Raw genomic sequence first — 27,257 nt, forward strand, 5'->3', positions numbered from 1 at the left:
ATAATTTTCTGGAGCGATTCCTGGACAAATAAAGTCCCTGAAGAAGCTCACCAAGATACCTTCTTGATTTATAGAAAAACAATCAGAAACTTCTTGTGGAACTCTTGAAGTAAATTTGAATAGGAAATGCTTAAGCTATTTCTAGAAAGATTTCAGCAGAAATCCGTAGACAAATTTCTGAAGGAATACCTTTAAAATGTCTGCCAAAAGTCCTGCAGAAATTGCAAACAATGGTATTGGTGAAATTTTTGTATAAATCCATAAATAATTTCCGAAAGAATCCTTAGAAGAACTCCCGCAGATATCTCTGAAGCAATACATTTTTTCATTTTCAAAATTTCTTGTCCGATTTCTTTGGGATACCAAATCATGTAAAAATCCCCGATCAAAATTCCTGAAGGAGAGATTTCTACAGGAAATTTTGCAGAAACATAATACATCTTGCAAAAATGTCTGGACAACTTTTTGAAGATTTTTTGCATTTTTTTTTTTCATTTCGCTGAGTCAAATTTTATTTTGATTTTTTGTCTCCCCCCCCCCTTCAAAAAATTTAGGCTGAATTTTGCATTTTGAGGGGCCAGATAAAAATATTTCAGGTCTTGCTCGAAATTCTTTAACAAATCCGACGAGATTTTTATATTTTTCAAATTAAATGCTTTATTATTTTTATCCCCCCCTCGACCAATCAAAGAGTGGTGGGACAAAAAGTGAAATAATTATTTGTAACTGCCTTATTATAATATTAAATAATGATAATAATTTCAGGTCTCAGCTGCAGGCTGGTAATCACCTTTGAAAGAATATCTGGAAGAACAGATATTCATAGAAAGGTTTCTTGGTAAATTATTTGAAAAAGGCCAAGGAATAGTAATTTCTGCAGGAATTTCTGAGGGAATCTCTTCGGAATTTCTGGGAAAACGTGCCTCTGGAGCTGGTCTTTCAAATCCTAATAGCTTGATCCTTTTTTTTGTATTTTATACATACAACAGGGTACGCCCTGTAAAACTTAAAAGTGGGAACCACTGATCCAGAAGCCCAAGTAACGACGTTAGAATAATGTATGCATTCGGTTATGACGGATAGTGGAAAATATACTTGAAAATTTAATAAATATATATTTCCCATTGTAGTCAGCTTCCCAGAGCTGATGCCTACCCTTCCCCCATCCACGTAGAGAAGTCTAATCGATGCACATGGCTAAATGTTACCGCAAGGACTCCAGCAAGACAGATGGAACCCGATGACGAGCACATCATGATGATGATACATCACATTTGCAGCAGAAAGCTTCCAAGAAGAAGGGTGTAGGAGATGCTGTATCAATATCAATATAATAAATAATGGTTTGCATCTTGATGAGACAGACAGAACAAGTGGGATAAAAGAGTCTAGTCGAGAAATGATAAGATCTTGTTCGGCACCACGGTGGTGGTGGGTAAAGGGCATATTGATGGATGGTTTGTTATAAGCTAGTAGGCGCATTGTACTGTGAAATTGAATTATTTTATGATTTTGCCTTCGAAGCTCTGGAAAATTAATATTCAGACAGTCTCGCAATCAGTCAGTCAGTCAGTCAGTTGTTTATTGTTTGAAAATTCATTGAGAATGCAAATCTTGTGCACATTCGTTTGCATTTTGTTATCTGGTAGTACACTTATTAGCGAGAATTCTATTCGAAAAATTTCTTGCAATTTCCCTGATCTTTGGTGGCTTAGTTCGTAACATTAACTTAGAAACTAACAATAAATAATCAATAAATAAATAAATAATTTGAATCTTAAGTAATAATCTCATGGTCTGACGTCCCGGAACATCGCTGGAAAATTCGCTGGGAACGTCATCATCAATATTGGTGTTTGCTGACCGAATCCTCCCGGTCGCTGCTGCACCGGAATCTGCTGCACCGGAGTTTGTCCGAACGAAAGTGGTCCGGGTTGTTGGTGCAACGGAGGAAACACCGGAAATCCTTGCATTGGAAACTGGCCGATTGGCCTCTGTGGAAACTGAGGAAGTGGTTGCGGAAACCGAGTCGGAAACTGCTGTGGGAATTGATTCGGGAATGGGAATTGGTTTCCACCGGGGAATGGCTGTGGGATTCCCGGGAACACTGGGAATGATTGCATTGGATCTTGCTGGGCTGGACGTCGGCGATTTGGAGCAAACACCTCAACATCGGGATGCAGAGGTATCGACTGTTCGGCCAGCATATCGTTGATGGCAATATCATTCGATAGATCTATCGATTCGCTGGCCACCGAAGGATCGGCATCGAATTGGTTCTGGTTCCGAACAGGATACCGGGTGACTCCATTCACGCTGACAACGATACGCTTCCGGTCATCCTGATGTTGCTTCCATTCGTCCGGTGAGAAGTACTCTTCTTCGGTTTGCTCGGCTGAACTGGCATCTTCGCGATCCTTGTGGGGTGCGTTTGTTAGGACATTGCGCTCCACTGAGTCCGATTCCGATAAGGCCAACGATTTAAGTTCGGCCAGTGAATCTTCGCCGAATTCCTGCACGCTAAGAGCGTCGGTCTACGAATGAGAAAAAAGACTATCATTTTCGTTTCGAAAACAGAGTTCATACTTTTAAACTAGTTATGATATGTAAAAAATATAATGGTGCCACAGCTGTAAGGGCTTGGGAATCCACCATAACTAAGATGGGAGGTCACCGGGTTCGATCCCCGGTCCGTCCAGGAACTTTTCGTATTGGAAATATCTTTGACTTCCGTGAGTATAGAGTAACTTTTTGCCTGCTACACAATATATGTACGCACTCAAAATGATCATTTATGATCTTTGATCGTTGATCGTTTTATTTTGTACACTAGTGTAATCTGATGACCGGTACTGTAATCTGAGGGAAAGTAACTGTTGTTCTGCGGGTGATCACTATGAGATCTATAGATGCTTCAGCAGCTTAGGATGCTATATAGTTCTGTTTCAGATGAAGAACTTTTGCCGCAAAATTAATTAGGGAAACGTAATCTTCAGCATAGTGCATAGTTTTTCCCATCATAAACAAAGGTAATAAGCGCTATTTGTTTTGTTTTTTTTTGTTTTGTATTTCTGTTAGGAGTGAGCATGCATGATAATAAAAAGATCGAAGACAGTTTTATTTTGTGATATTAGAATGTTTTTCTTACACTTTTTAGATATTTTACGCCCTATCTCAAGTGTCAAAAGAACAGAATTTTTGAAGAAGTTTTCTCTTTGAATTTCTGCAGACATTTTTCAACTGACTACTTCAAAAATAATTTCAAAATTTTATTCAGAAATTCTTCCCAGGATATCTTAAGAAATTTCCCTGGAGATTTTTGCAAAAATTCTTTATGAGATTCTTTCATAGGGTAAGTGTACCAATTATGGCTACAGTACCAATTATTCGTCATAGTTGATTTTCATCGTTAAACTATGTAAATCAACATGAAAAAAAATGTGAACAACAGATTACGTTCACAAAAGATGGTTGCATTCATTTAAAATCCACATTTTGCTCAAATTATGGCAGAAATAAATCATTTTCCTTCAAATTTCGGCTTCCTTGCACCCTTTTTCGCCATAGTGTACCAGTTATGGCTAATCCCATAAAGAATGCATGCAAATAGTGCGAAAAGGAACCGAAGTTGAAAAATGTATCCATAACTGGTTCCTATCATTGGCACCAGGGATGGGAACACTCACTTGCGAAGAGTTACACTCACTTGCTGTTTTCTCAGCTATGAAGCGTGCTATCAAGAAACAATGTATGGACGACTTTTGCCTTTTGGTTTTGTCTAAAACTTTGCCGAATAGAGTAAGGGTCGCACACCCATATCGAAGTAGTGAGGGAGCTGCGAAGGCAACTCTCCACGAGGTGAATGTAAATGACACTCACATCGTGGAGAGTCGCTTTCGCAGCTCTGTCACGACTTAGGTATGGGTTTGCGACGCGTACTCTATTCGACAAACTTTTAGACAAAACCACAAGCCAAAAGTCGTCCATACATCGTTTCTTGATAGCACGCTTCTGAGCTGAGAAAACAGCAAGTGAGTATAACTCTTCGCAAGTGGTGTTCCCATCCCTGATTGGCACACGCTGTAATAAATACTAAAAGTAGTTTTGACTCCATTTCTATATTTTTCCTGTTAAGTATGAACATTAATCTATCATTTGAAATATCGATGACATTCGTGGGTCTTTTTATTATTTTTGTAGAAATAGTTTTTCTTAGGTAGTGCGATAATTGGTACACGTACCCTATTATCCAAGAATTCTTTTGACAAATCTTCTATTGACTATGTGGAGTGTGAAAAAAGATTGAAGCCTGTATCCGCAATAATCGGGACATAGAAGTCCAGCCGTAACTCTGCAACAGATACATTAAAATTGCTCTTATTTGGCCTAAAAACAGCTTAAGATGTGTTCATTTCATCCACAAAATTTCATGTGAATTGGTGCAGTACTTTTTGTTGTAGCAATGAAACAATAGAATGTGCGCCATTGAATTTTGTACAGGTGCTAGTTTTGCCTGTCAGCGCTGTAACTTTTGAATTTGGCAAAGGAGATGGCTGAAATTCTGAACACAAACCTCTCAATCTACATTTGTTGCATGGCCAAAATTTCAAAAAAATCGATGCACTATCAACAATTTTATAGCGAAACATGTATTGGGACTGAACGTGATTTTGGCCCCTCAGACAGCAATTAGTCAGCACCCTTTATTGTTTCGATTGTGCTATTGAAAATTACTATACCAATAATTATAAAATTTTGCAGGCATAATATATACATAATCAACTACCTTCTGTGAAGATTTCATGAAAATTGGCAAAGAAATTAAAAAGTTATGAATAGACAAACATCGCACATAAAAAAAAACACCAAAAATTTTTACTAACACTCACCCCTATCAACACCAGTAGCTTTCAAACCAATTGATCAAAGTTGATGAAATTTTGCAAGAAAGTGCATCTATATGCGAATGAAAAATGATCATGTTTGTACAAAATGCTTAAAACCACGTCTGTTTGTTTTTCATCCACAGTCAAAAGTAATGCATCGATTTTTATGAAATTTGGCGCAAATGATAAACATATAATATAGAGTTCTCAGTCAATTATTTGTCCAATTTTACCGATTCATTTCAGAGCTACTATCGTATTTCTGTGTGCCGATTATTGCGGATACAGGCTTTAGTGACCTTCCCCTTGGGTGTCATTCCCCTAGCAGCCGTCGATGACAACAAGCATCATCACGAGGTGGGCAGTGTGGTGCTTCCTCATTGAGGAGTAAAGCTTTGGTGGAGCAAGTCGCTTGCATCGCGAGGTCCCGTATCATACCTAGTGATTCTACTGTAGTTTACTAAGATGGATGGGAACGGATTGTTCCGCTGAGTTACGAAATATTCACAGACTTCTTTGATAAATGCTCCACGATTTCTATCAAAAAATACCTCCAGGAATTCGGTCCTAAAATCGATCAAAGTTTCTTTCATTTAGCAAAACCAGCGGTTTCATCCGAAATTTTTCCAAGTATTTTCATGGAAAATGTCTTCAAAGCATTTTTCAAATATTACCTCTAGAATTCATCCGAAAACTCTTTCAAGAGTTCCTCTAGGTAGATTGACATATGTCTCCTCGGAATCTTCGTAGGGAAAAAATCTGGTTGGAAAATTCGTTCATAGGGTTCATAGTTTCTATAGTGATTCAATTGAAAATTCACTCAGGAATGTATCCAAAAAAATCTTCAGAAAATCCGGCAAAAATTCCTCCTAAATTTTTGGGTTCCTCCATATATTTCTCCAGAAATTTCTCCGACATTTCCTTTATGGAAAATTTTAAGAATTTCTTAAGATTCTTATTTCCTAAGAATTTCTGTGGGAATTCTTTTGGAGATATTTCATGTTTTTTTTTTCTTGGGATCTTAACAAAAACTTAGCAAGGCATTTCTTAAGGTATTTGCACTGGGATAACTTAAGAAGTACATCCATAGATAATTCCAGGAATACCCTCAGAAAATCCGTCAAGAATTTTATATAAGGAGTTTTACAGCAATTGTTCCAAAAATATTTTCAATAAACTTAATTATAAACTCCATTAAGGGTCCCTCCAGGTTTTCCCCAGGAAATTCTTCAGCGAATTTCTCCTGGTATTCTCTCAAGAATTTCCTTTCCTCGAATATTTTTTTAGATATTCTTTCAGCAGTAGTTCCTGGGACTCCTAAAGGGATTCTGTTGATTCTTCAGCAGGCCCGTGCACAGAAGTGGCACCAAGGGAGGGTTTTTTTCCGATTTCGGCAAAAGGCGCAGAGGCGCCTAGTGTATGAAGCGTCGGTAAAGGGGAGGGTTTAACCCTAAAACCTCCGTCCCCTTCCCCTTGTACACGGGCTTGTTCTTCAGTATACTAGATATTTCTTCAGGAATTCGTTCAAGTACTCCTCCAAAAATATTTCTAAAGATTGCTTTAGAGTTTTAGAGTTTTCTTCAGGAAAATTTCTTCAAAAGTTCTGCTATGGAGTTTTTTAAAAGGTAAATTTTGAAAACCATACAGAGATTGCTTCGGAAATTCTTCCAACGATTCCTTCAAGATTTTCTTGAGGGATTCTCGGAAACCTACAGGGTTCTTGTTTGGAAATTGATCATGCAGTTCCGTCACGAATATCTCCTGGAATTCCTTTAGACATTTTTGCAGACATTATTATAGATATTCCACTAGTTATTTCTTCAGAAGTTCTTCCAGAATTGCACACAAATTTATGGGAAAAAAATTTCGAAAGAATATCTGAAGGAATTTCTTTATGGATTCCTGAGGATTGTCCAAAGGAATTTCTTGAAAAACACCTGGTGATACGTTCTGAAATTCATAAAAGAAGCTTTTTAAAATTTTCTGGATTGCTGGACAAAAACTCCTGAAGCCATTTCTGCGTTTTCTCTGGAGGAATTTCTGGAATAATGCCTGGAAGAATACCCTAAAGAATTTCATAGAAAAACAAGTCATGGAAAACGTCTGTAGAAACTCTGGAAGTAATTCCAAGGATTTTTTTTTTAGAAATTTCTGGAAGGATTCCTGAAAAAATCTATAGAGGAACTTTTGAAAGAAATTCTTCAAAATGTCTGGAAAAACAGCAAACAAAAGTACTGGTAAAGTTATTGGAAAAATCCCTAATATATTTCAAGGAATCCCAAGGGAGGATTTTCTGAAGTAATCTTCGGAATAAATCTAGGAGAAACCACTGAAGGAACTCTACTAGGAGCAGGACACTGTACAATCTGAAGCAACTTTGAGTTGCTCTTTTTGTTCGATTCGATTCAGAAACGTCTCTCAAATGCGGAAAATATGGCAAGACTGCTAGATTTTCGTCTGATACCAGACAACACTTTGTGAAAACCAGAATAATCCAGAGAATTTGTGATAAAAGTTTAACTTTCGTTATATCTGTCTTGTCCCTAAGAATTTTTAGAACACAATTTTTTTTTTAAATCTTGCAGAAAAAAAATGAGCCCTGGAGGAATTTTTTAGACAACTACTAAAACATTTCTGAAATATGGTTTTAATTGTATTTTCAAGAAAATACCCTTAACTACCCTAAACTTAACTCTCTACAGGTATTCATAGAAGAATTTCCTGAAAAATTCCTTAAAAAAGCCAAAGAATAGATTCTGGATCTATTGGTACAACTGAAAGAATCTTTGGATACATTTAAGAAGTATCTAAAGTTTTTTTTAAGTATCGCTGAAAACAAGTCTGAATATATCCTAAGCAATTGCTGGAGAAAAAACTGGAGAAACCTCTAGAGGAATTTCTGGAAGAATCACTTTAGAATTTCTCAATAAACGCTTGAAAGAATCCGTGAATATAAGAGGAATCTCCTGATAAATACCAACAAGAAAGAGTCTCAGAATCTCTGTGAAGCAGATTCTCCTTTCTTTTTTTATGGAGAAATACATGCACTAACTTCTATAGCTATCCTTGAAGTAACTTTCCAACGACTTCCTGAAGGAATCCCAGGAGGAATATCTGAAGATGTTCGAAGAAACCCGTGGACTGGCTTCCAGATGAATCTTTTGAGAAGTTTATTGAGAAACTCTTGAAAAAGACCCAAGAAAAATTCCTGGTAGAATTCCTGAAAGAATCTCTGGAGGAATCCCTAGAGAAATTTCCACAGAAAAATATGAACAGGAATGCGGTAAACCTTTTGGAATCTTTAGAGGAGTTCTATCTAGAAATTACTGCTTTATGAAATTTCGATTTTTATTTCTACTCTTCAGGGTTATCCCCCATTCAGAAGTTCTCCCAGGAATTCTTGCACGGCTTTTCCTAACAATATTCTAAGGTTTCATTCGGCATTTTTTTTTTCCTGGATTCCTTAATAAGTCCCACTAGAGATTCCTCCAGTCATAACTCAAACGATTCTATCTGGCATGGAATGCTTCTGAATATTTTCCATGGTTCCTGCAAAAATATTTCTAGAGCACTCTTCAGAAATTTTGCGAAAGATTTCTTTTAAATACTATCAAAGTATTTTTTCAAAAATTCCTCCATGGATACATTTAGAAAATCTTCGAGGATTTTCTTCAAAAATTCCTTCAGAGTGGCTGTCAAGAAATTTTGCAGAGATTTCTTCAGAAATTAGTTTGAGGATTCCTCAATAAACTCATCCAAGAAGAATAATGGAAAATATTCCATGTATTTTCTTTTCTTTTCTTTTTTTTCAGGGATTCTCCAGATTTTCTCCAGAGATTTTTTCAGATACCTATTAATCAAGGGATTCTTTGAGAAATTCCCCTTGGGTTTCCATCAGAAACTTCTAGATGCATTTTTTTAGAAAACTTAAGAAACGAAGAATAATTCTTTGAAAGTTTCTTTCAAACATTCCACCAGTGCAGTGGTTCTTTCGAAAGTTTGATCATGGACTCTTCAAAAAGATTTTCCAAAATTTCATTTAGAAAATCGGAATTTCAGATATTCTTCGGAAATTTCTTCAATGCGTTCTTTGCTATAATCCTCCAGGGATACAATAAGCAATTCCTCCAACGGTTCCATATGAATTTTAATATATTTTTTAACAAATTAATCTAGGGATTTACTCAGAAAATTTTCCAAGAATATCTGTTTAAAAAAAATCAATTTCTGTTCAAAAAATATTCCCGTCTTTCAGATAAAGCGCTATATTTAAGATATTTATTTCAATGTTTCCCGTAAACCTCTTCCATGGAAACCGTCAGAAATACCTCCAGAGATTAAAACTGAAAATTTACAAAAGAATCCTTTAAAAACCAGCAGGGAGTCCTTCACAAATTTCTACAAATTCTACAAATTGTATATTATCTGGATTACCTCGAAATTCCTCCACGAATTTCTTTGAAAACTTGTCCAGAGTTTCATTTAGAAATTTATCTAGAAAATACTCCAGAAATTTAACGATAAAATACTTTAGATAATCCAACATCCAACAACAACATCTTCGGAAATTCCTCCAGGAATTGTTTTTGACAATCTTTCACGGAATCCTTAACAAACTGCTACATTTTTGCCTTTCTCGTACACCAAAGTGTACTGAAAGGCTATATGTTCACTCAAAAAACGAATTTTCGATAGAAGGCTCCAAGGGTCAAGTCACATATACCAATCAACTCAGTTCGACGAATTGAGATGATATCTGTATGTGTGTATGTGTGTATGTATGTATGTGTGTATGTATGTCTGTGTACAAAAAAAGGTCACTCACTTTTAAAACACTTCCCATTGACCGATTTTACGGATTTTAGCACGAATCGAACCGGAATTTTACCGCATTGTTTGTTATTGAAAATGGTTAGGATCGGTCAAGGCGTTCCGGAGTTATGGCCATTTTAGTGATCCGGACCAGCACCGGTGGAACTGGTCATATATAAAACTGAACCAAGCCCCATCGTGCGACACATCAAGCTGCGCCGATTTTTGTAACCTGTAGCATGATTGACGAATTTTGTGCGGAAATTAATACTGGAGACCAGAAAATCCCCTATATCGGCCCAATATTCAAGATGGCGGTCTCAATTCCCAGATGGCGGTTGAAAATTTTGATCCAAAAACCATGCAATATGGGTATATTTGGTATGAGGAAGATGCCCGGAACTCAAAAATGTCCACCAGAATATCCAATATGGCGGTCAAATATCCAAGATGGCGGCTCCAATTTCAAGATGGCGGCTGTTTAATGGGGTTTTAGGCCCCAAACCATGCAATATGGGTATATTTGGTATGGGGAAGATTTCCGGAGCCCAAAAATAGCGGTCAGAATATCCAAGACGGTCGTCTAAAATCCAAGATGGCGGCTCCAAATTCAAGATGGCGGTTGTTTAATGGAGTTTATGACCCTAAAACCGTGCAATATGGGTATATTTGGTGTAGGGAAGGTGTCCTGAGTTCAAAAATGGCCACCAAAATATCCAAGATGGCGGTCTAGAATCCAAGATGGTGGCTCAACATTCAAGATGGCTGCTGTTAAATGGAGTTTTAGGCCCTAAAACCATGCGATATGGGTAGGGTATATTTGGTATAGTGAAGATGTTTGGAGTCCAAAAATGACGACCAAACTACCCAATATGGCGGTCTAAAATCCAAAATAGCGGCTCCAAATTTAAGATGGCGGCTATTTCATGGAGTTTCCGGCTCTAAAACCATGCAATATGGGTATATTTGGTACGGGGAAGATGTCTGGACTCCAAAAATTGCGATCAGAGTATCCAAGATGACAGCTTCAAATTCAAGATGACGGCTGTTCAATAGAGTTTTATGCCTTTAAGCCATGCAATAGGGATATATTTGGTATGAGGAACATGTCCGGAGTCCAAAAATGGCAACCGGAATATCCAAGATGGCGGTCCAAAATCCAAGATTTCGGCTCAAAATTCAAGATAGCGGCTATTTTTTTTAAGATTTTGAGGCTCAAACATCAAAAGCCATATAAACGATATGATTTCTGGTGCCATTAAATGGATTTTTGTTAAACATATGAAAGTGCTATACAGTTTCTTACCGATTTTGGCAACACCCGTTTTTGTCTACTCCCGATTTTGGCAATACCCGTTTTTGGCAACATTTTCTTCCCGATTTGAACAACACCCGTTTTTGGCAACATTTTTTTTACCAATTTTGACAACACCCGATTTTGGCAACAATTTTTTACCGATTTTGGCAACACAAATTTATGACAAAAATTTTTTATCGTAAAATCATCTTAAATACAGGTTTTAGCTTTACTTCTACTGAAAAAAAATATAAATTCATGTTCTAAATATCTAAATTAGTAGTTAAAATATATTTATGCAATTCAGTATCATAATTCACATTTTATATAACTCATTTTGGTATCATAATGACCATTTTTTCCAAACTGGCTCATTATGCAACTGAAATGGGTTGCATAATGAAAAATAGTTGTATAATGTTCATAATGCAACTCATTTGAGTTGCATTATGAACATTATGCAACTCAAATGGGTTGCATTATGAAAAAATCATTGCATAAAATTTTGTATGGAACTCGTTGCAAAACTCGATTTTTTCAGCACTCTTCGTATTTATCCAACTCGGCAAGCCTCGTTGGATAAATGTACGACTCGTGCTGAAAAAATCAACTTTTTGCAACTCATTACATAAATAACTATTTGTGAATTCGCTTTGAAACTAAAACTGTGAACATCACTGTAAATTAATTCACAGATAAACTGCATTTCCAATACTACTTTATATGAAATCAATGTAATTTTAAGGCTATCTTCAATAGGAAACTGCACACATGCTTACTATACGATCGTTCCATTTGAAGTCGTTTTTCATCGTGTTCTACAACATACAACTAAACGAAATGTAGATCGTTCAGCAATCGAAAATTGTATCTAGCTTTTAGTAATATACGACAGTTCATACGAGACAGATGTGTCGCATTGTTCAACCGTACCCGGTCGCAGTTCTAACGAGTCCGAAACCCTACGTTCTTAGTGGTAGTCTATGGTGGTACTATTTCGCCGTCGCGATACGAGCCCATTTGCGAAGGAGTAATTGTCCAGCCCTTTCCAGGCAGAAAGAAGGAAATTACCATACCTTTAGTTGGGGGAAAACGCTATCTGACCGCTCTTTTGTGGCAAAAGTGGGAGAAGCGGAAAGGTGATCGAGTGGTGACTTTTCTTATGGACCAGAGGCTTCAAGCCGTTAAGTAAGCCTTCACATACCGTATTCCCGGAAACTGCCGGAACAATTAAGTTTTCAAAAACGACAGTTTTTTAAATCATTACGTAATTTATGAACGTCACCTAAGGGGAGCGTTTTGTAACTTGCAAATACTCCATATCTATATATATAAAAATGAGTTTGGAGTTCCTTTGAGGCAACAAAACTCAAGAACGGATGAACCGATCAGCATGACTCTTGCGCGATTCGGTTCGTATTCGTGGTGGCTGTGTTTATATGTATAAAAAGTTACGAAAATCAACTAGAAAAACATCAAAATTGATAAGGTACTGATTTTTCATGAGCTGGGAAGAAAATCGACACGAGGGAAATAAAACCAATCTAGAGTGCGGTGCAACGATGACCTCAACAGTTGTCAAACCACCACATCTTGGCAAGACAAAGTTTGCCGGGACAGCTAGTTGATAATATAAGTCAAAATAACGCATAAAAGTTGTAAAATCACAATTTTTTTACCCCATTTTGGCAACATAAAATTCACCTCGTGTTGCCAAAATCGGTAAGAAACTGTATTCATCAACATGTCACTTGAGTTTTGTTGAAATGAGTTTTCGAAGGCACGAGAAAGGCGCCAGCACCACTAGGTGGATTAATTAGGGTTTTTTAAAGTTTTTTAGTTCTTTTCAGAAATTCTTCCAGAAATGGAAGTCAAAGTCTTCCACAGATTATTTCAAAACTTTCTCCAAAATTTCTTTAAGAAATTCATCCAGAGTTTGCTACAGAAAATCTGTCAGGGGTTCTTCAAGAAACTTCTACAACCATTCCTCTACAGATTCCTCAATATTTTTTAAGCACTTATTTAGAAAATCTTCCATGGATTTCCTCCGTATTTGGTTCATGGAAGCTCTTTCCAAAAATATTCCAAGCAATTTTCAAAAATTTAATAAGAATTGCGTCATGGAATTATCCAAGGTATCCTTTATAAGTTTTCCATAGATTTGTTCAGAAAATCCAACAGAATTCCTTCAGAAATTCTTAAATTTTTTCTTCCAAAAAATCCCTCCAGGGGTTCCTGAGAAGTTTCCTGCAAAAACTATTGAGAATTTGCGTAGGAATATCTCCGGCAGATTTTCCAGTGATTTCTCCAGAAATTCCTGGATGAATTCGTCAATTCTACCACCCAAGTAATATTTTGATGACCAATCAGTCTTGTAGAGGTTTTAAAAGCCGTGATAAAACCGTTTACCTTTTATTTTGGCTTTATGGTGGCTCTAAAAACCTGTACTAGTCTATTCGATTAAACAATGTTACTAGGGCAGGATGATCTCCAAGGATACCTGCAGGATTTTTGTCAGAAAATTGTCCAGAAATTGTATGTTGTGTTTTTTCCAAAAAAAAATCTTCTAAAAATTTCTCAAGAGATTGTTCGTTACGATGTTTACATCGCCTTAGTGGGACTAAGATGAATGCTACGATGCCTGTGAAAGACATACGTCTGGACAGTTATTGACCGACCCAGCCCGGACTTTGGAAACCTTTTTCAAGTGCCGGCCCGCCATCAACACCTCAGCATGAACCGCTAAGGAGATAGACACAGCCATCCATAGCATGAAATTGAACAAGGCCCCGGGGGTCGATCGCATATCATCCGAGACGCTCAAAACTGACCCCGTAGTATCTGCACAACTGCTACATCAATTATTCTACAAAATATGGGAAACCGCGATATTTCTGGTCGACTAGATGCAAGGCCAAGGCGTCTTAGTGAAGGTGCCCAAAAAGGGTGACTTGGATGTATGCGATAATTGGCGGGGTATCATGTTGCTGTGCATCGTTCTCAAAGTCCTCTGAAAAGTGATCCTTAACCGGATACAGTATACAGGAGAAGATTGGCGCAACTCTCCTAACCCTCAGGCGCAAGGGTATCCATGAGATAATCATCGGCCTCATTGAAGCACAGTACAGGGCATTTTAGGCAGAGTATGTTATAATAACAATTTCTGACAATGACAAATTTGCATGTGTATATCATGTGGCAAGCACAAGGATACTCTTTCCAAGGAATTCAAGATAAGTTTAATTTTGAAAAGTTTCTGAATCGACCGGGAATCGAACCCGCGAAAGGAGGCTGTTCGAGTCCGTATGAAGTTGATCATCAATATTAACTTCTTTTCTCGATCAGCCTAGATAGCTGTGTAGTGTCGGTAGCGATTGTCTCAATTGGCTAAGAATAACACTACGGACCGCCTGTTCCGGTGGTAAGAATCCACCAACAGGTGACCCCTAATTCAAGGTGTGATGCGGCTTTATGCTTACCGTGCCTAGGAATGAATGGCTAGGGGGGTCTAATAAAAACCTAACCGCTAACGGAGCCTGTGGAGTACCAGGGCCCCCTTCACAGTATGTAGCCCTTACTGCGCTAACCGGAGCAATGGTGCAGTGGACCTTGTGTTTCTCCGAGACAATCAGCTGCCCTTCTTTAGTCTCACTTGAGGCTAAATAAGGGCGGGATCATGAAGATGTTGTTAATTAGTTTAAATTTTCACCTATATGGTTTCGCATTATGCGATTTACACAGTGTATTCTGTGTATCCTCGCCTTTGGCGTTTTCCAATCGATACCGATTTGGTTTTATTGTTGCTGTTCTTTGTTGTGCTGCTGTTGCGAAGAGTTTAATCTTACCTAGTTTGGGTAGTGGCTACGGTTAGGATAGCTCAGATCAATCTTCAGCATAAAAGAACAGCAACGATCAATCTTTGCAGACTTATGCAAAATGGTACAGCCCAAGTGGCCTTGGTACAAGAACCTTACTTTCGTAAGGGAAATTTCTATCTAGGAAACCTTGTGAACCCGGTGTTTGCCACTTTCAGTAAACATGAAATGGCAAACTCGCGTGTCATGCCTCGAGCCTGTGTGCTTGTCAACAACGCAATAGTTGCTACACTCATCTCTGAACTAACCACCAGAGATGTATGTGCTATCACAATTGATGTATCTGTTGGAAACCTCAACAGGAAATACGTCTATTGTTCTGTGTATTTACCACATGATGAACCATCCCCTACGGATGCTTTCAAACAAGTCATCGCATACTGCACTTCAAAAGGCCTTCCGCTAATTGTTGGCAGTGATGCTAATGCTCACCATATCATCTGGGGCAGCTCAGACATTAACTTGAGAGGCTCCAGTTTGATGGAGTACTTAAGTAGTACAGATCTTGCATTACTTAACATAGGCAACCGCCCAACCTTCATGGTATCTGCTAGAGAGGAAGTGTTAGATATAACGCTTTGCTCTAGCAGAATTAGTCACGAGCTGACCAATTGGCATGTGTCAGATGAAGAATCTTTATCTGACCATCGCTATATCTTTTTTGAACATTTAAATGTTACTTCGCAAACATTGCGTTTCAGGAATCCTCGGTCAACAAACTGGGATCTTTATACTGATTTGGTTGCAGCCAAATTTCATGGATATTCACCATCCATTGACACTCCAAGTGATTTAGATGATGCCGTTGATACTACAACGACCTTCATCATGGAAGCTTTTGAAGAAGCATGCCCTCTACGGTCTGTGAAGATCACAAGAGGAACCCCTTGGTGGAACTCTGATCTGGCGAAACTCAGGAAACAATGTAGAAAGAGTTGGAACAGACGACGTTCGGCTGGTTCGGAGGCTTTCAGGTCGGCTCGCAAGGCCTACAGGAAAGCTCTCCGGTCTGCTGAACGATCCGGCTGGAAAAACCTTTGTACAAATGTTTCCAGCTTGAGTGAAGTCAGTCGGTTAAACAAAATCCTTGCGAAATCTAAGGATTTCCGGGTGAACGAACTTCGTTTGCCAAATGGCGATCTGACTTCCTCTGATGAGGAAGTTCTGGAATGCTTATTCAGCACACACTTCCCTGGATGTGTGGATATTACATCTTCGGATGATCCTGATGTCTTTTCTTGTAGTTATGATTCTTTAGCTTCGGCTCGGAGAATTGTAACTATAGAATCGATTGAGTGGGCTCTTAATAGCTTTGCTCCTTTCAAATCTCCTGGGGCAGATGGGATTTATCCTATTTTGCTTCAGAAGGGATTTGATTATTTCAAACATGTTTTGAAAAAACTACTTGTTTGCAGTTTTGCTACAGGGTATATTCCCAAATCCTGGAGGGATATTACTGTAAAGTTTATTCCGAAAGTGGGTCGTGCGTCGTATGAAGAAGCAAAGAGTTTCAGACCTATCAGTTTGACCTCTTTTCTTCTGAAATGCTTAGAACGCATTGTGGATCATCATATCCGTGATGTTCATCTGGCCAACGTGCCTCTTCATGTGAACCAACATGCCTACCAATCTGGTAAGTCCACTGTGACTCTTTTACACAAGGTTGTTTACGATATCGAGAAAGCATTCGCTCAAAAGCAATCTTGTTTGGGTGTTTTCTTAGATATCGAGGGTGCCTTTGACAACGTGCCTTTCGATGCCATATTGGAAGCCGCACGGAGTCATGGTATATCTCCAATGATTTCCAATTGGATTCACCAAATGCTCAAAAACCGATATCTCTTCTCGACATTGCGTCTAGCAGGGATTAGGAAATTGAGTGTTTGTGGATGCCCCCAAGGGGGAGTCTTATCACCGCTTTTGTGGAATCTCGTAGCAGATACGCTATTGAGGCAACTCAATAATAGCGGTTTTCCTACTTATGGTTTTGCCGACGACTACCTAACATTGTTAGTTGGTATGTGCATCAGCACCCTTTTCGACCTGATGCAAAACGCCCTTCAGGTAGTTGAGGGTTGGTGTCGCCAATATGGCCTTTCGGTTAATCCGAGTAAAACATCTATTGTTCTTTTCACGGAAAGGCGAAACCGTAATGGCGTTCGACCTTTGCGTCTCTTTGATTCAGAAATCGATGTGACTGAACAGGTAAAGTACGTTGGAGTCATTCTTGATTCCAAGCTTTCCTGGACACCTCACATTGAGTTCAGAATCAAGAAAGCTTGTATGGCCTTCGGGCAATGCCGGCGTACTTTTGGTACAACTTGGGGTCTAAAACCCAAGTATATCAAATGGATTTACACAACTGTGGTTCGGCCAATATTGGCTTATGGATGTCTTGTGTGGTGGCAAAAGGGTGAAGTGAGAACGGTCCAATCAAAATTAGGCCATCTCCAAAGGATGTGCTTAATGGCGATGTCTGGAGCGTTCTCTTCAACTCCTACGGCAGCGCTAGAAGTTCTCTTTGACGTTGCCCCACTACACATTCATCTCAAACAAGAAGCCCTTTCTTGCACTTACCGGTTACGGGTACTCGGTCTACTAGAGGAAACTCCTGTGAACCGCAGTTCAACACACACCTCGTTGTTTCCACTTTTGGTGAATTGGGACAAAATTGTCCTTGCTCCAAGTGATCTTACAATTGCTTGTAATTTTCCATATAGGACATTTTCCACGAAATTCCCTTCCCGGGAAGAGTGGACATCTGGTTATCTGGAAAGAAGTATTTCAGACGGCATCGTATGTTACACTGATGGCTCCCTTCTCGAAGGTCGAGCAGGTGCTGGTGTTTATTCTCGTGAGCTAAGGCTGTATCAGTCTTATTCACTTGGTAGACACTGTACCGTTTTTCAGGCCGAAATCTTTGCTCTTATGTGCGGAGTGCAATCAGCACTTCAGCAGCACGTAATGGGCAAAGTAATATACTTCTGTTCAGATAGCCAGGCTGCTATTAAAGCACTTGCTTCGGCCAACTCCAGGTCGAAGATAGTTATCGCTTGTCGAACTCAAATCGAGGAGCTGAATTCAGCAAACGCTGTTCACCTTCTATGGGTACCTGGTCATTCTTCCATCGCTGGAAATGAATTGGCTGATGAGTTAGCTCGCTCTGGAGCATCACATGACTTCATTGGCCCTGAGCCAGCTATTCCGATATCGAAGTGTTGGATTAAGCTTCAGATTCACACCTGGGCTGTCACTCAACACAGACAATATTGGAATAGTTTGGAGTCATGTCGTCAAACCAAATTGTATAGTGCTGAGCCATCTCTACGGGTGGCGAAGTATCTAACTAATCTGTCTAAGCAGAATTGCAGCATGCTGGTCAAAGCATTGACTGGCCACTGCCGACTCAGCTATCACATGGCGAATATTCAGCAAGCTGATTCATTTGCCTGTGATAGCTGTGAATCCGATTATGGAACTTCGTATCATTTGATATGTAACTGTCCAGTTTTCGCGCAACTGCGTTTCCGAGTATTCGGTAAACACTTATTAAGTGAAACTGACTTCAGAAACCTGAATCTTCAGGATATTCTGTTGTTCTTAACCCGCTGTGGTAAAGAGCTATAGGCTCTCTTTCGCTTTATGCGTTATTACAGTGCCCTTTTCAGGGCGCTGTTTGAACCCATTGTGGTACGCTTGTGCGTTAGTACCCTCTTCCAGGGTATTTTTCCTATTTCCCTACCTGTCCCTATCCCCATCCAAATCCTTTTTCCTTCCTTTTCCCTCAGGTAGATGATGAAATAGGCTGTTATTTTGGCGATGGCACAAATGTCCCAAATGGAGGATAACGTGCCTCTGGAGCCGGCCTTCTGATACCTGATACCTGATCCTTAACCGGATACAGTATACAGGAGAAGATTGGCGCAACTCTCCTAACCCTCAGGCGCAAGGGTATCCATGAGATAATCATCGGCCTCATTGAAGCACAGTACAGGGCATTTTAGGCAGAGTATGTTATAATAACAATTTCTGACAATGACAAATTTGCATGTGTATATCATGTGGCAAGCACAAGGATACTCTTTCCAAGGAATTCAAGATAAGTTTAATTTTGAAAAGTTTCTGAATCGACCGGGAATCGAACCCGTCACCCTCAACTTTTTCTTGTTGACTACTCGTTCGCTTATCGCATCAGCTATGAGAGCCCTAATTTGATACTTATTTTTGATAAAGAGTCAGTAGAAGTTAAATGTTACAGTTAGGTTACTTACCCAAAGTTGGTAGATTTATGTACATTATCTTCCTTTAATCATGCGTTATGCTTTCCAGTAGACGAAGCGAAAAAAAAGATGACTTAGTATAGATCACTCAACACGGAAGCAGAAGGTAAGGGGAGAAGTAAGTAGGTAAGTAAATTAAAAAATGTTACATTTGTTATTTTGTTTTAAATCAGTTTTCATTTATTTACATAAAATGATTCGTTTATTTAATTAAAATATATCCTTATCGTCAATCATAATACTCGCAGAACCAAATCATACTTCAACAATAGGTACCACGTTATCACCGTTATTTTACGTTTCTTCCAACACACAGACTCTAATCTGCCACTTGTTTCTTTTTTTTAGTCAACTATGTACAATTGTTGTTACGCTCTTTTGATCAATTTACATATGTGTCACTGGAAATCACTAGCCGTTCCGTTTACGATTTAACAAATGGAAGAAATGCCTGTTTCATTCTTTCTGTAAATTCCATGCCGCTGGCTGGGTCACACTCTATGGAAGGGTGAATACTACTTATTTGTCAGAGAAATAAAGTGGAACCTGTTTCCTGTTGACGTCTTCGTCGCGCGGAGGTGGCGGAATTGCTTCCTAGTTTTCCTGGGTTCAATCCATGCAGCACGGAACGAAATACGATGCGGGATTAGGTCAATAGGTTCTCTTTGTATGTACATTGGGGGACAAAACCGGGACAGTTACAGCAGTAGATAGAACAGGTAACGGAAAGGGCATGCATTTTTTTTTGGGTCATAGTTCTTAGTGTGATCAGTAGCTCAAGATGAGTTCGAACGGTTAGTGTGTTTGTAAGAGATCGACTATTTAGAGAGATAGATTAGAGCCACAACAGAGCATGCCAATTCTATAGAGTGTAGAAATTCTGCTTCAGCTCCAGAGATTTTTAATAGGAATGGTGAGAAAATTATTCCGCTGGAGCAGCGGTAGTAGTAGCTTCATCTTTGTCAGCACCATCAGCAGGGGCATCAGTATTTACCTCGACCTTCTTGGCTGCGTCGATGTCCCTGTTGGAGTCAATGGAGTTCACGCTATCATCCACGGAGGCGGCTTCCTCATCACTGGAATCCAGCTCGGTATCGCGTCTTGGTGCTTCAGTAGTTGGTTCCTTATTGTCGGGTTCACCTTCGACCTCCTTCTTGGTGGTTGTTTCATCGTTATCCGATCCGTTGCGGTTTCCACTTTCCACCGGTTTGTCTTCGGTGGCTGGCTTCTCAGTTTCTCCTTCTTCCGCTGGCTTGACGTCAATTACGCGCACCTTATAGACTGAGGTTCCGTATTCGGTCTTCTTAGTGTAGTACGTATCGTTAATAATGACCTTATGTCCATCGATGATCTGAAAAGAAAACCAATTTATTGACACACAATCTCACCCACTAAGCCATTGCAGATACCTTGACGGTCGACGTCGTATTGGTCTGGGTATCTTCGGAAGAATCATCATCGGGAATCTCAATTGGCCACACGCCGGGTCCGGTGTGCGAGAAGTCGCTGCCTCCGTAGAACGGATTCCACGAGCCGGCAAATCGGTCACGAAGACGCTTCACCAGATCTTCAAAAATGATAAAAGGGGAAATAAAACAAATGCAATGATAATTACTCTCGACGTGTGCGGCGCCCACTCATCCGGTCACTTATATAACAGTTAGCATGTTCTGCGCTGCGAGAAGCTTTCGTAAGTGATGAGCACGTCAATCGGAACACAGAGCAGTATTTGTTAAAATTGGCTGGACAAAATTATTCAGTTCACGTATCTGTCGGAACTATTTTTCTCCAACTGAAGAAAACATCAAGGTTTTTTTTACAGTAAAAAAAATAGTAAATTTGAGATTTTTGAATACCAGCAGCTGCTGTGTAATCAAAAAAAAAACGTGGGTTCTACTTAAACCAAGTAACATTTTTAGTTAGAAAAAAAACTTGAAGAGGTTCTTGACACCATCATGAACCCAGAATAAAAGGAATTTGGTTTTATGACGGTTTCAAAACCTCTACAAGATTTGTTGGTCGTCAAAATGTTATTTGGGATGTAAAGCAGGGCATTTTGATGGATTATAAATAAGTCTTACAAAAAGTTCTCGAGAACTCTATTTGTACAAGTAGTTCACTGCCGTTCTACGCATAATTGTTCCATATTATATGGGATTTCCATATAACATGGGACAATTGGGCGTAGAACGGCAGTTCAGGACTTTGCATAATTTTTTTTATCTTGAATATCTTTGGGTTTGCTCGTGAATTCCTTAGATTTATTCTAGAATTTCCACAGGCATTCCTCCTGGGAACCATTTTGATTTCTTATTCATGCTACTTTCATATTTTTCAGCAGATTTTTTTTTATTTTTTTGTTTTCTTTTTTTTTAAAGATGTGCTAAGCAAAGCCAGCTAGGTCTAAGAGTGCGTCCTTGTATTACTCAGAGAGAAGATTTCTGGAAGTAATAGTGGGGTTGATTCAGCTTTCTCTCGATATTTCACTCAGAAATTCTTCCGGGATTTCCGTCAGAGTTTCTTGTGGGATATCTTCACTGGCGTAGCCTGGTTTCTTCTTTTTCGCTCATTCTCCTCGACAAACACGACAAAGAGCGCGATAAAAGAGTAGGCAAGTGCTCCCTCTTCCATCCTCCTCTGTCTGGTGTTTGTTCAGGTGGATGAGTAAGAAAAAAAAAAGAATAAAGGCAACCTAAGCTAATGTATATTATTAGGAGTTGTTTCTCCTCAAATTTTTATTAGAATTAGGAGAGACGAACCAGCCAAGGGCTGAAAGTTTCTTAAATAAAGACAAATCAATCAATCAATATTAGAATTACACATGGGATGCTTACTAGATTCCTCCGTGATATATCTCACTATTTACTCTGGAATCCTTTTCAAAGTTTCCCAGAGGAAATTTCGCAATATTTTTTAATTCTTTACAAATAACTCCAGAATATCCACAGGAAAAATACAAAAAAAATATCTCAGAAATGATACCGGTAACCATTCTTGAAGCAACTTCTTGAAAAATCTCGGATCAGAAAGAACTACGAAAAATGTCAACAGAAGACTTCTGGAGAAATAACGGGGGACCACCTTTGAGGAATTCCGCCAAAACTTCTAAGAGAAATCCCGTTTGATTGCGAGAAAAGTGCGAAAAAATGAATAAATCATGGCAAAAACTCTGCTAGAAATCCTGAGAAAATCTGAAAGGGCTGATATGAACAAAAAAAAAATCTGAAGAAGTTCCAGAAGGAAATCATGCAGAAATCTTGTAATCGCAAAAACTCTGAGAACTATCCTGGCAGTTTGTTCAGTCAGAATCCCTATTGTGGAATTCTTGAACTAATGTCGGGATGAACTTATAAAGAAACTTTGGCATTAATTCCGACATACCCCAGAAAAAACTTCGGGAAAGCCTTTGCGATAAATTCCGGAAAGAATCTTTGTAGGAATTTAGCAATATTTTGGAAAAGATTTTGGAAAACATCCCTGAAACAACTCTGCAAAAAAAAATCTGGGATGGATCAGTAATGAACTCCGAGAAGATCTCAAAAGTAATGGGCATTTTTTTTTATTATCGTACAAATTGGGCCGAAGGGTCTCAGATTTTCATGAAACTTTTTCCACAGGCAGGGCACATGGATATATGAATAAAAAAAAATTGAGGAAAATTCAGGGTCGCCTATTTTCCCGGAAAACTAAGGTGAAAAGTTTCCCCTGACACTACTTACTTTGAAAAATCATAACTCAAGAACGAAGCATCGTAGAAACAAAGTTTTTTTTTTAGAAAATGAAAGCAAATTTTCTCAGAAATCAAAAAAAAAAATATGAACTGGAAAAAGTTTCCCACAAAATTTTCCACAGTTGAGAAAATTCGTGAAGAAAAGCCGGAAAAACTATGCCGGAAAACTATGCCCGAACTCGTGGAAAATTTTCGAAAACATATTTTTGAGAACGTTTAACTGAAGAACGAAGCATCGAAGAAACAAAGTTATGGTCAATTGTGTGAAAAGGACCATGAAAGCCTATATTATATGGTCATTTTTCACAAAATTTGCCATAACTCAAAAACGAAAAAAAGTGCATTCCAAAAATTTCAGCGATTAAAGCTTATAAGATAACCTTCTCAAAAATGTTTTTTCAAAAATTTTCCACGAATTTGGACATAGTTTTTCCGGCTTTTCTTTACGAATTTTCTCAACTGTGGAAAACTGCGTGAACAACTTTTATCAGTTCATTTTTTTTATTTCTGAGAAAATTTGCATTTATTTTCTAAAGAAAACTTTGTTTCTACGATGCTTCGTTCTTGAGTTATGATTTTTCAAAGTAAGTAGTGTCAGGGGAAAACAAAAAAAATCCACCTTAGTTTTCCGGGAAAATAGGCGACCCTGAATTTTCCTTATTTTTTTTTGTTCATATATCCATGAGCCTTGCCTGTGGAAAAAGTTTCATTAAAATTTGAGACCCTTCGGTCCAAACCCGTACGGTAATAAAAAAAATCCCCTAATGCTAAAATAAACTGTTGGTCGTATTTTCATCCAAATTGGTGAATATTTCAAGGTACCTGGAGCAGGACTGCAATTTTCCGACAGGCCTTTATGATTGCGATGTTTTGTTTTTTTTTTTTTTTCATTTTATTGATCGGTTTTTATAAGAGTTTAGTCTGCGATTCATCCGATAATTCCATCAATGGATTAATTCCGAAATTTGATCCAGGAACTTTTCTAGGAAAACCTGGAGGATTACCAGCAGAAATCTCTGGAAGATTTCTAAACGAAACTTCTGAGAGATTCCCAAAAGTAGCTTCTTTTGAAAAAAAAACCTGGATAACCAAAAATAACTACCTGAGATCTGAGAATGCTCAGAAGGAATCCTTGGAGGTTTTTCAGAAGGAACTTTTGCGGAGGATTGCTAGAAAGAACTTTTGGAAATTGTCCAGAATGAATTCCAAGAGCGTTCCCAAAAGGAAGTCCTGGAGGATTTTCGGAACTGGGGATACCAGTTAACCTAGTGGTTAAGGCTATGGATCGCAAAACCGGAGACGGCGGGTTCGATTCCCGCTCCGGTCGGGAAAATTTTTTCGACTCCCTGGGCATAGTGTATCATAATACTTGCCTCACAGTATACAGATTCATGCAATAGCAGGCAAAGAAAGCCCTTCAATTATCAACTGTAGAAGTGCTCAAAAAACACTAAGTTAAAACGAGGCAGGCCAAGTTCCAGTGGGGACGTAGAGCCACAAAGAAGAAGAACTCCTGGAGGGTCCCCAGACAGAATCCTTCGATAATTCCCTGTATAATTCCCAAAGGTGAAGTCTTGAAGCAATTCGAAAACAAACATATGGATGAATTCCAAATGGGACTCGTTAACAAAAAATCCACCGTACTTCCATAAGAATCATTTGGAGGAATCCTAGAAGTACCTAAATGCTAAATAAATTCCTGGACCAACTCCAAGCATTTGGTTTGCAGGTCCTTGTGGAGTTTGGTGTGCTATTAAAAAAAATCCTGGAAAACAATCCAGAAGGTTACTTTTGAACAATCGCAGCAAAAAAAAACTCCTTGTGGAAGCCAAGATGAACTTTTGGGGGAATTTCAAATAGAACTTTTGGAAAATCCCAGAATGAACGTTTTGGGAGAATCCCAGTTGATGTTTCTACAGAAATTTCAGGAAAAAAAAGCTCTTAAAGGAAAACTCGTAGCAACTTTCTGAGGAAAAACCAGAAGGAACACCTGGAGGAATCTCAAAAAGTACTCCTAAAGGTTTAAGAGGAGAATCTCTTGGATATTTTCTGAAGGAATGCTCGTAGAAGCTCCAGGAGATTTTTTAAAAGGGACATCTGGTGGAAATAAACTTCTATGGAAGTCTCAGGAGTCACCAACTTTTATCCAAAGAAAAACCTTTCATGAAATTCCAGAAAATTACCAAGCGAAATCGTACGAGAGTGTATACATACAGTATATATCGTCGGTTTCCTACAATAGGGGCACAACTCAAAAAATGAGAATTTTCAGAATAAGCGTTTGAAAATTGGCAATCATGAAGCACCTCCTGCAAATTCACTTATTTCTCTCATCATTTGACAAAAGTAAACAAATTTTGATTGTTGTATCATTGAAAGGGGCTGAAAGACTATCTGTTTCATGAATTTTAGACAACTATTTTGCAACGACTATTGAAAAAGTTGATTGATTTTGAGTTGTGCCCTTACTGCGGAAAATTGGTGAAAATGCCCAAATCTCGCGTTTCACAACGAATTTTGGAACGGGTCTTTGTGAGATGAAATTTTACATAGTTTTTCATCATTTGCCATCAAAATCTCAAAAATGACAAATTTTGAGTTGTGCCCCTATTGCAGGAAACCGACGATATAGAGTGTATACATACAGTATACATACAGTATATATACAGCAATTACTGAAATATTCTTGGAGGAATTTTAGCTTAAACCCATTATCCTTCTAAAGGAATACGGGAAGCTGTCAAAAGTTATTTTTTTTTTCAAAAGATGTCCTATGTTCAGTTTATACGCATAGGCATGGTACACAAATTACGTAACGCTAAAATCGGCGATTTCAAACTAGCCCCCCCCCTCCCCCTTCCGAGCAGAAGGGCATACCTTACAAATACCATGCAAAGAGCAAAATGTGGTCTAATACCTTAAATTGATATTGCTGCGTTATTCTACGAAATGTTATGAGAACATCAAAATAACAGTAGGAGGTATTTGAGCAGAGTTTGGTATTGATGTAGTATTTGTTGGTTTAGCGAAGAACAAGATTTGCTATTAAATCATGAAATCATCAAACAAATGAAACAATTAATAACAAGAAATGTTATCAGTTTGTTATTCAATAACTTTGGAATAACAAATACAGCTCTTGAAATTTTAGGTATGCATTCATTATTGAAATAACAAGACTTGTTATTTTCTAGGTGTTACTTATACAAAACTTTGGTATTCATTTTTAATATTTTGCCTCTTATATCAAGGTATGGTAGTATTTATGATAAATACCTTGATATGTTATTCACTTGTTATTTTCTTCTGCTCGGGTTGTAACGCTTTTTGTATGAAAACCAAAAATATTTTGTATGGCTCGTAACGCTAAGCTAGAATCCCCCCTCCCCCTATAGCGTTACGTAATTTGTGCACGATGCCTAAGAAGCTGTCCAACAAATGTCGAAGAGTGAGAAGTGAGCAGTGTGAATATGGAGTAGGAAGTTTGAGTCATCTGTGGGGAGTAACCTATGAAGAGTGCAAAGTGCAGGGCAAAAAGAAGTGAGTGAGAAATGAGCAGTGTCGAAAGATAAAAGAAGAGTTTGGCGTGTGATAAGTGAGACGTAATCAGTGAATGAAGAAAAGTGTAAAGTGAGGATAGTGAGGCAGTGAAGACCGCTGAGTTGTAAGAAGTATGTACTGATCACCGAGTGAGAAGTGAGCATTGAGTGAGAAGAGAACTGTACGGTATAGGCAATAAAAAATGAGGAGTGAAGAGTGAGGGATCAAGAGTGAGAAATGATGAGTGATCAGTGAGAAATGAGGGGTGCGGAGTAAGTGAAAGTGCGTAGAGTGGAATGAAGTGAAGAGTGAGCATTGAAGAGTAAGAATTGCACTGAGAAGTGTGAATCAGTGAAAAGTGAGTAGTGAGGAGTAATCCGTGAAAGGTGAGAAGTGAACTGTATGGGATGGGAAGTGAAAAGTGAAGTATGAGGAGTGTGATGAAGTGAGGAGTATGAGAAGCGAGAGTGTGAGAAGGGTCAGCAGAGAAGATTGAGGTATGAGAAGTGAATGATAAGTAAGCAAGAGTGACCATTTTTGTGTAATGATAAGTAAGCAGGAGCGAGTCATTTTTGAATAAGTAGTGCAAATCCGTGATAAGTGAGCAATAAAGAATCAGATGTGAGTAGTAAGCAGTAATAAATGAGAAATGAAAAATAAAGAGAAAGAAGTGTGACATATTGAAGAGTGAAAAGCTAGAGACGGGAAGTGAACAATCAGTAACTGAGAGCAGAGTTTAAAATTTTCATTTTCAATGAGTGAAATCAACGTGAATTTTGAGCATTCTCAACTCATTCGTTTTTCTGTCACTGACAATTTTCACTGAGAAACAAAATT

At 38.5% G+C, this 27,257-nt stretch overlaps 1 protein-coding gene across 1 annotated transcript in view; it reads right to left on the minus strand.

The window, feature by feature from the left end:
- Positions 1 to 1,554: 1,554 nt before the first annotated feature.
- The window catches only part of LOC109429555 (uncharacterized), a 76,019-nt gene continuing 50,316 nt past the window's right edge, over positions 1,555 to 27,257 (minus strand). Inside the window, exons 3-5 of the mRNA XM_019705532.3 lie at positions 20,560 to 20,717; positions 20,145 to 20,501; positions 1,555 to 2,534 (exon numbers count right to left, since the gene is read on the minus strand). Coding sequence (XP_019561077.3) covers positions 1,791 to 2,534; positions 20,145 to 20,501; positions 20,560 to 20,717 — 1,259 coding nt within the window. The 3' untranslated portion in view covers positions 1,555 to 1,790. The remainder of the gene's footprint in view (positions 2,535 to 20,144; positions 20,502 to 20,559; positions 20,718 to 27,257) is intronic.

This window comes from Aedes albopictus, chromosome 2 (genome assembly GCF_035046485.1).
Source record: "Aedes albopictus strain Foshan chromosome 2, AalbF5, whole genome shotgun sequence".
Classification (NCBI taxonomy): Eukaryota; Metazoa; Arthropoda; class Insecta; order Diptera; family Culicidae; genus Aedes; species Aedes albopictus.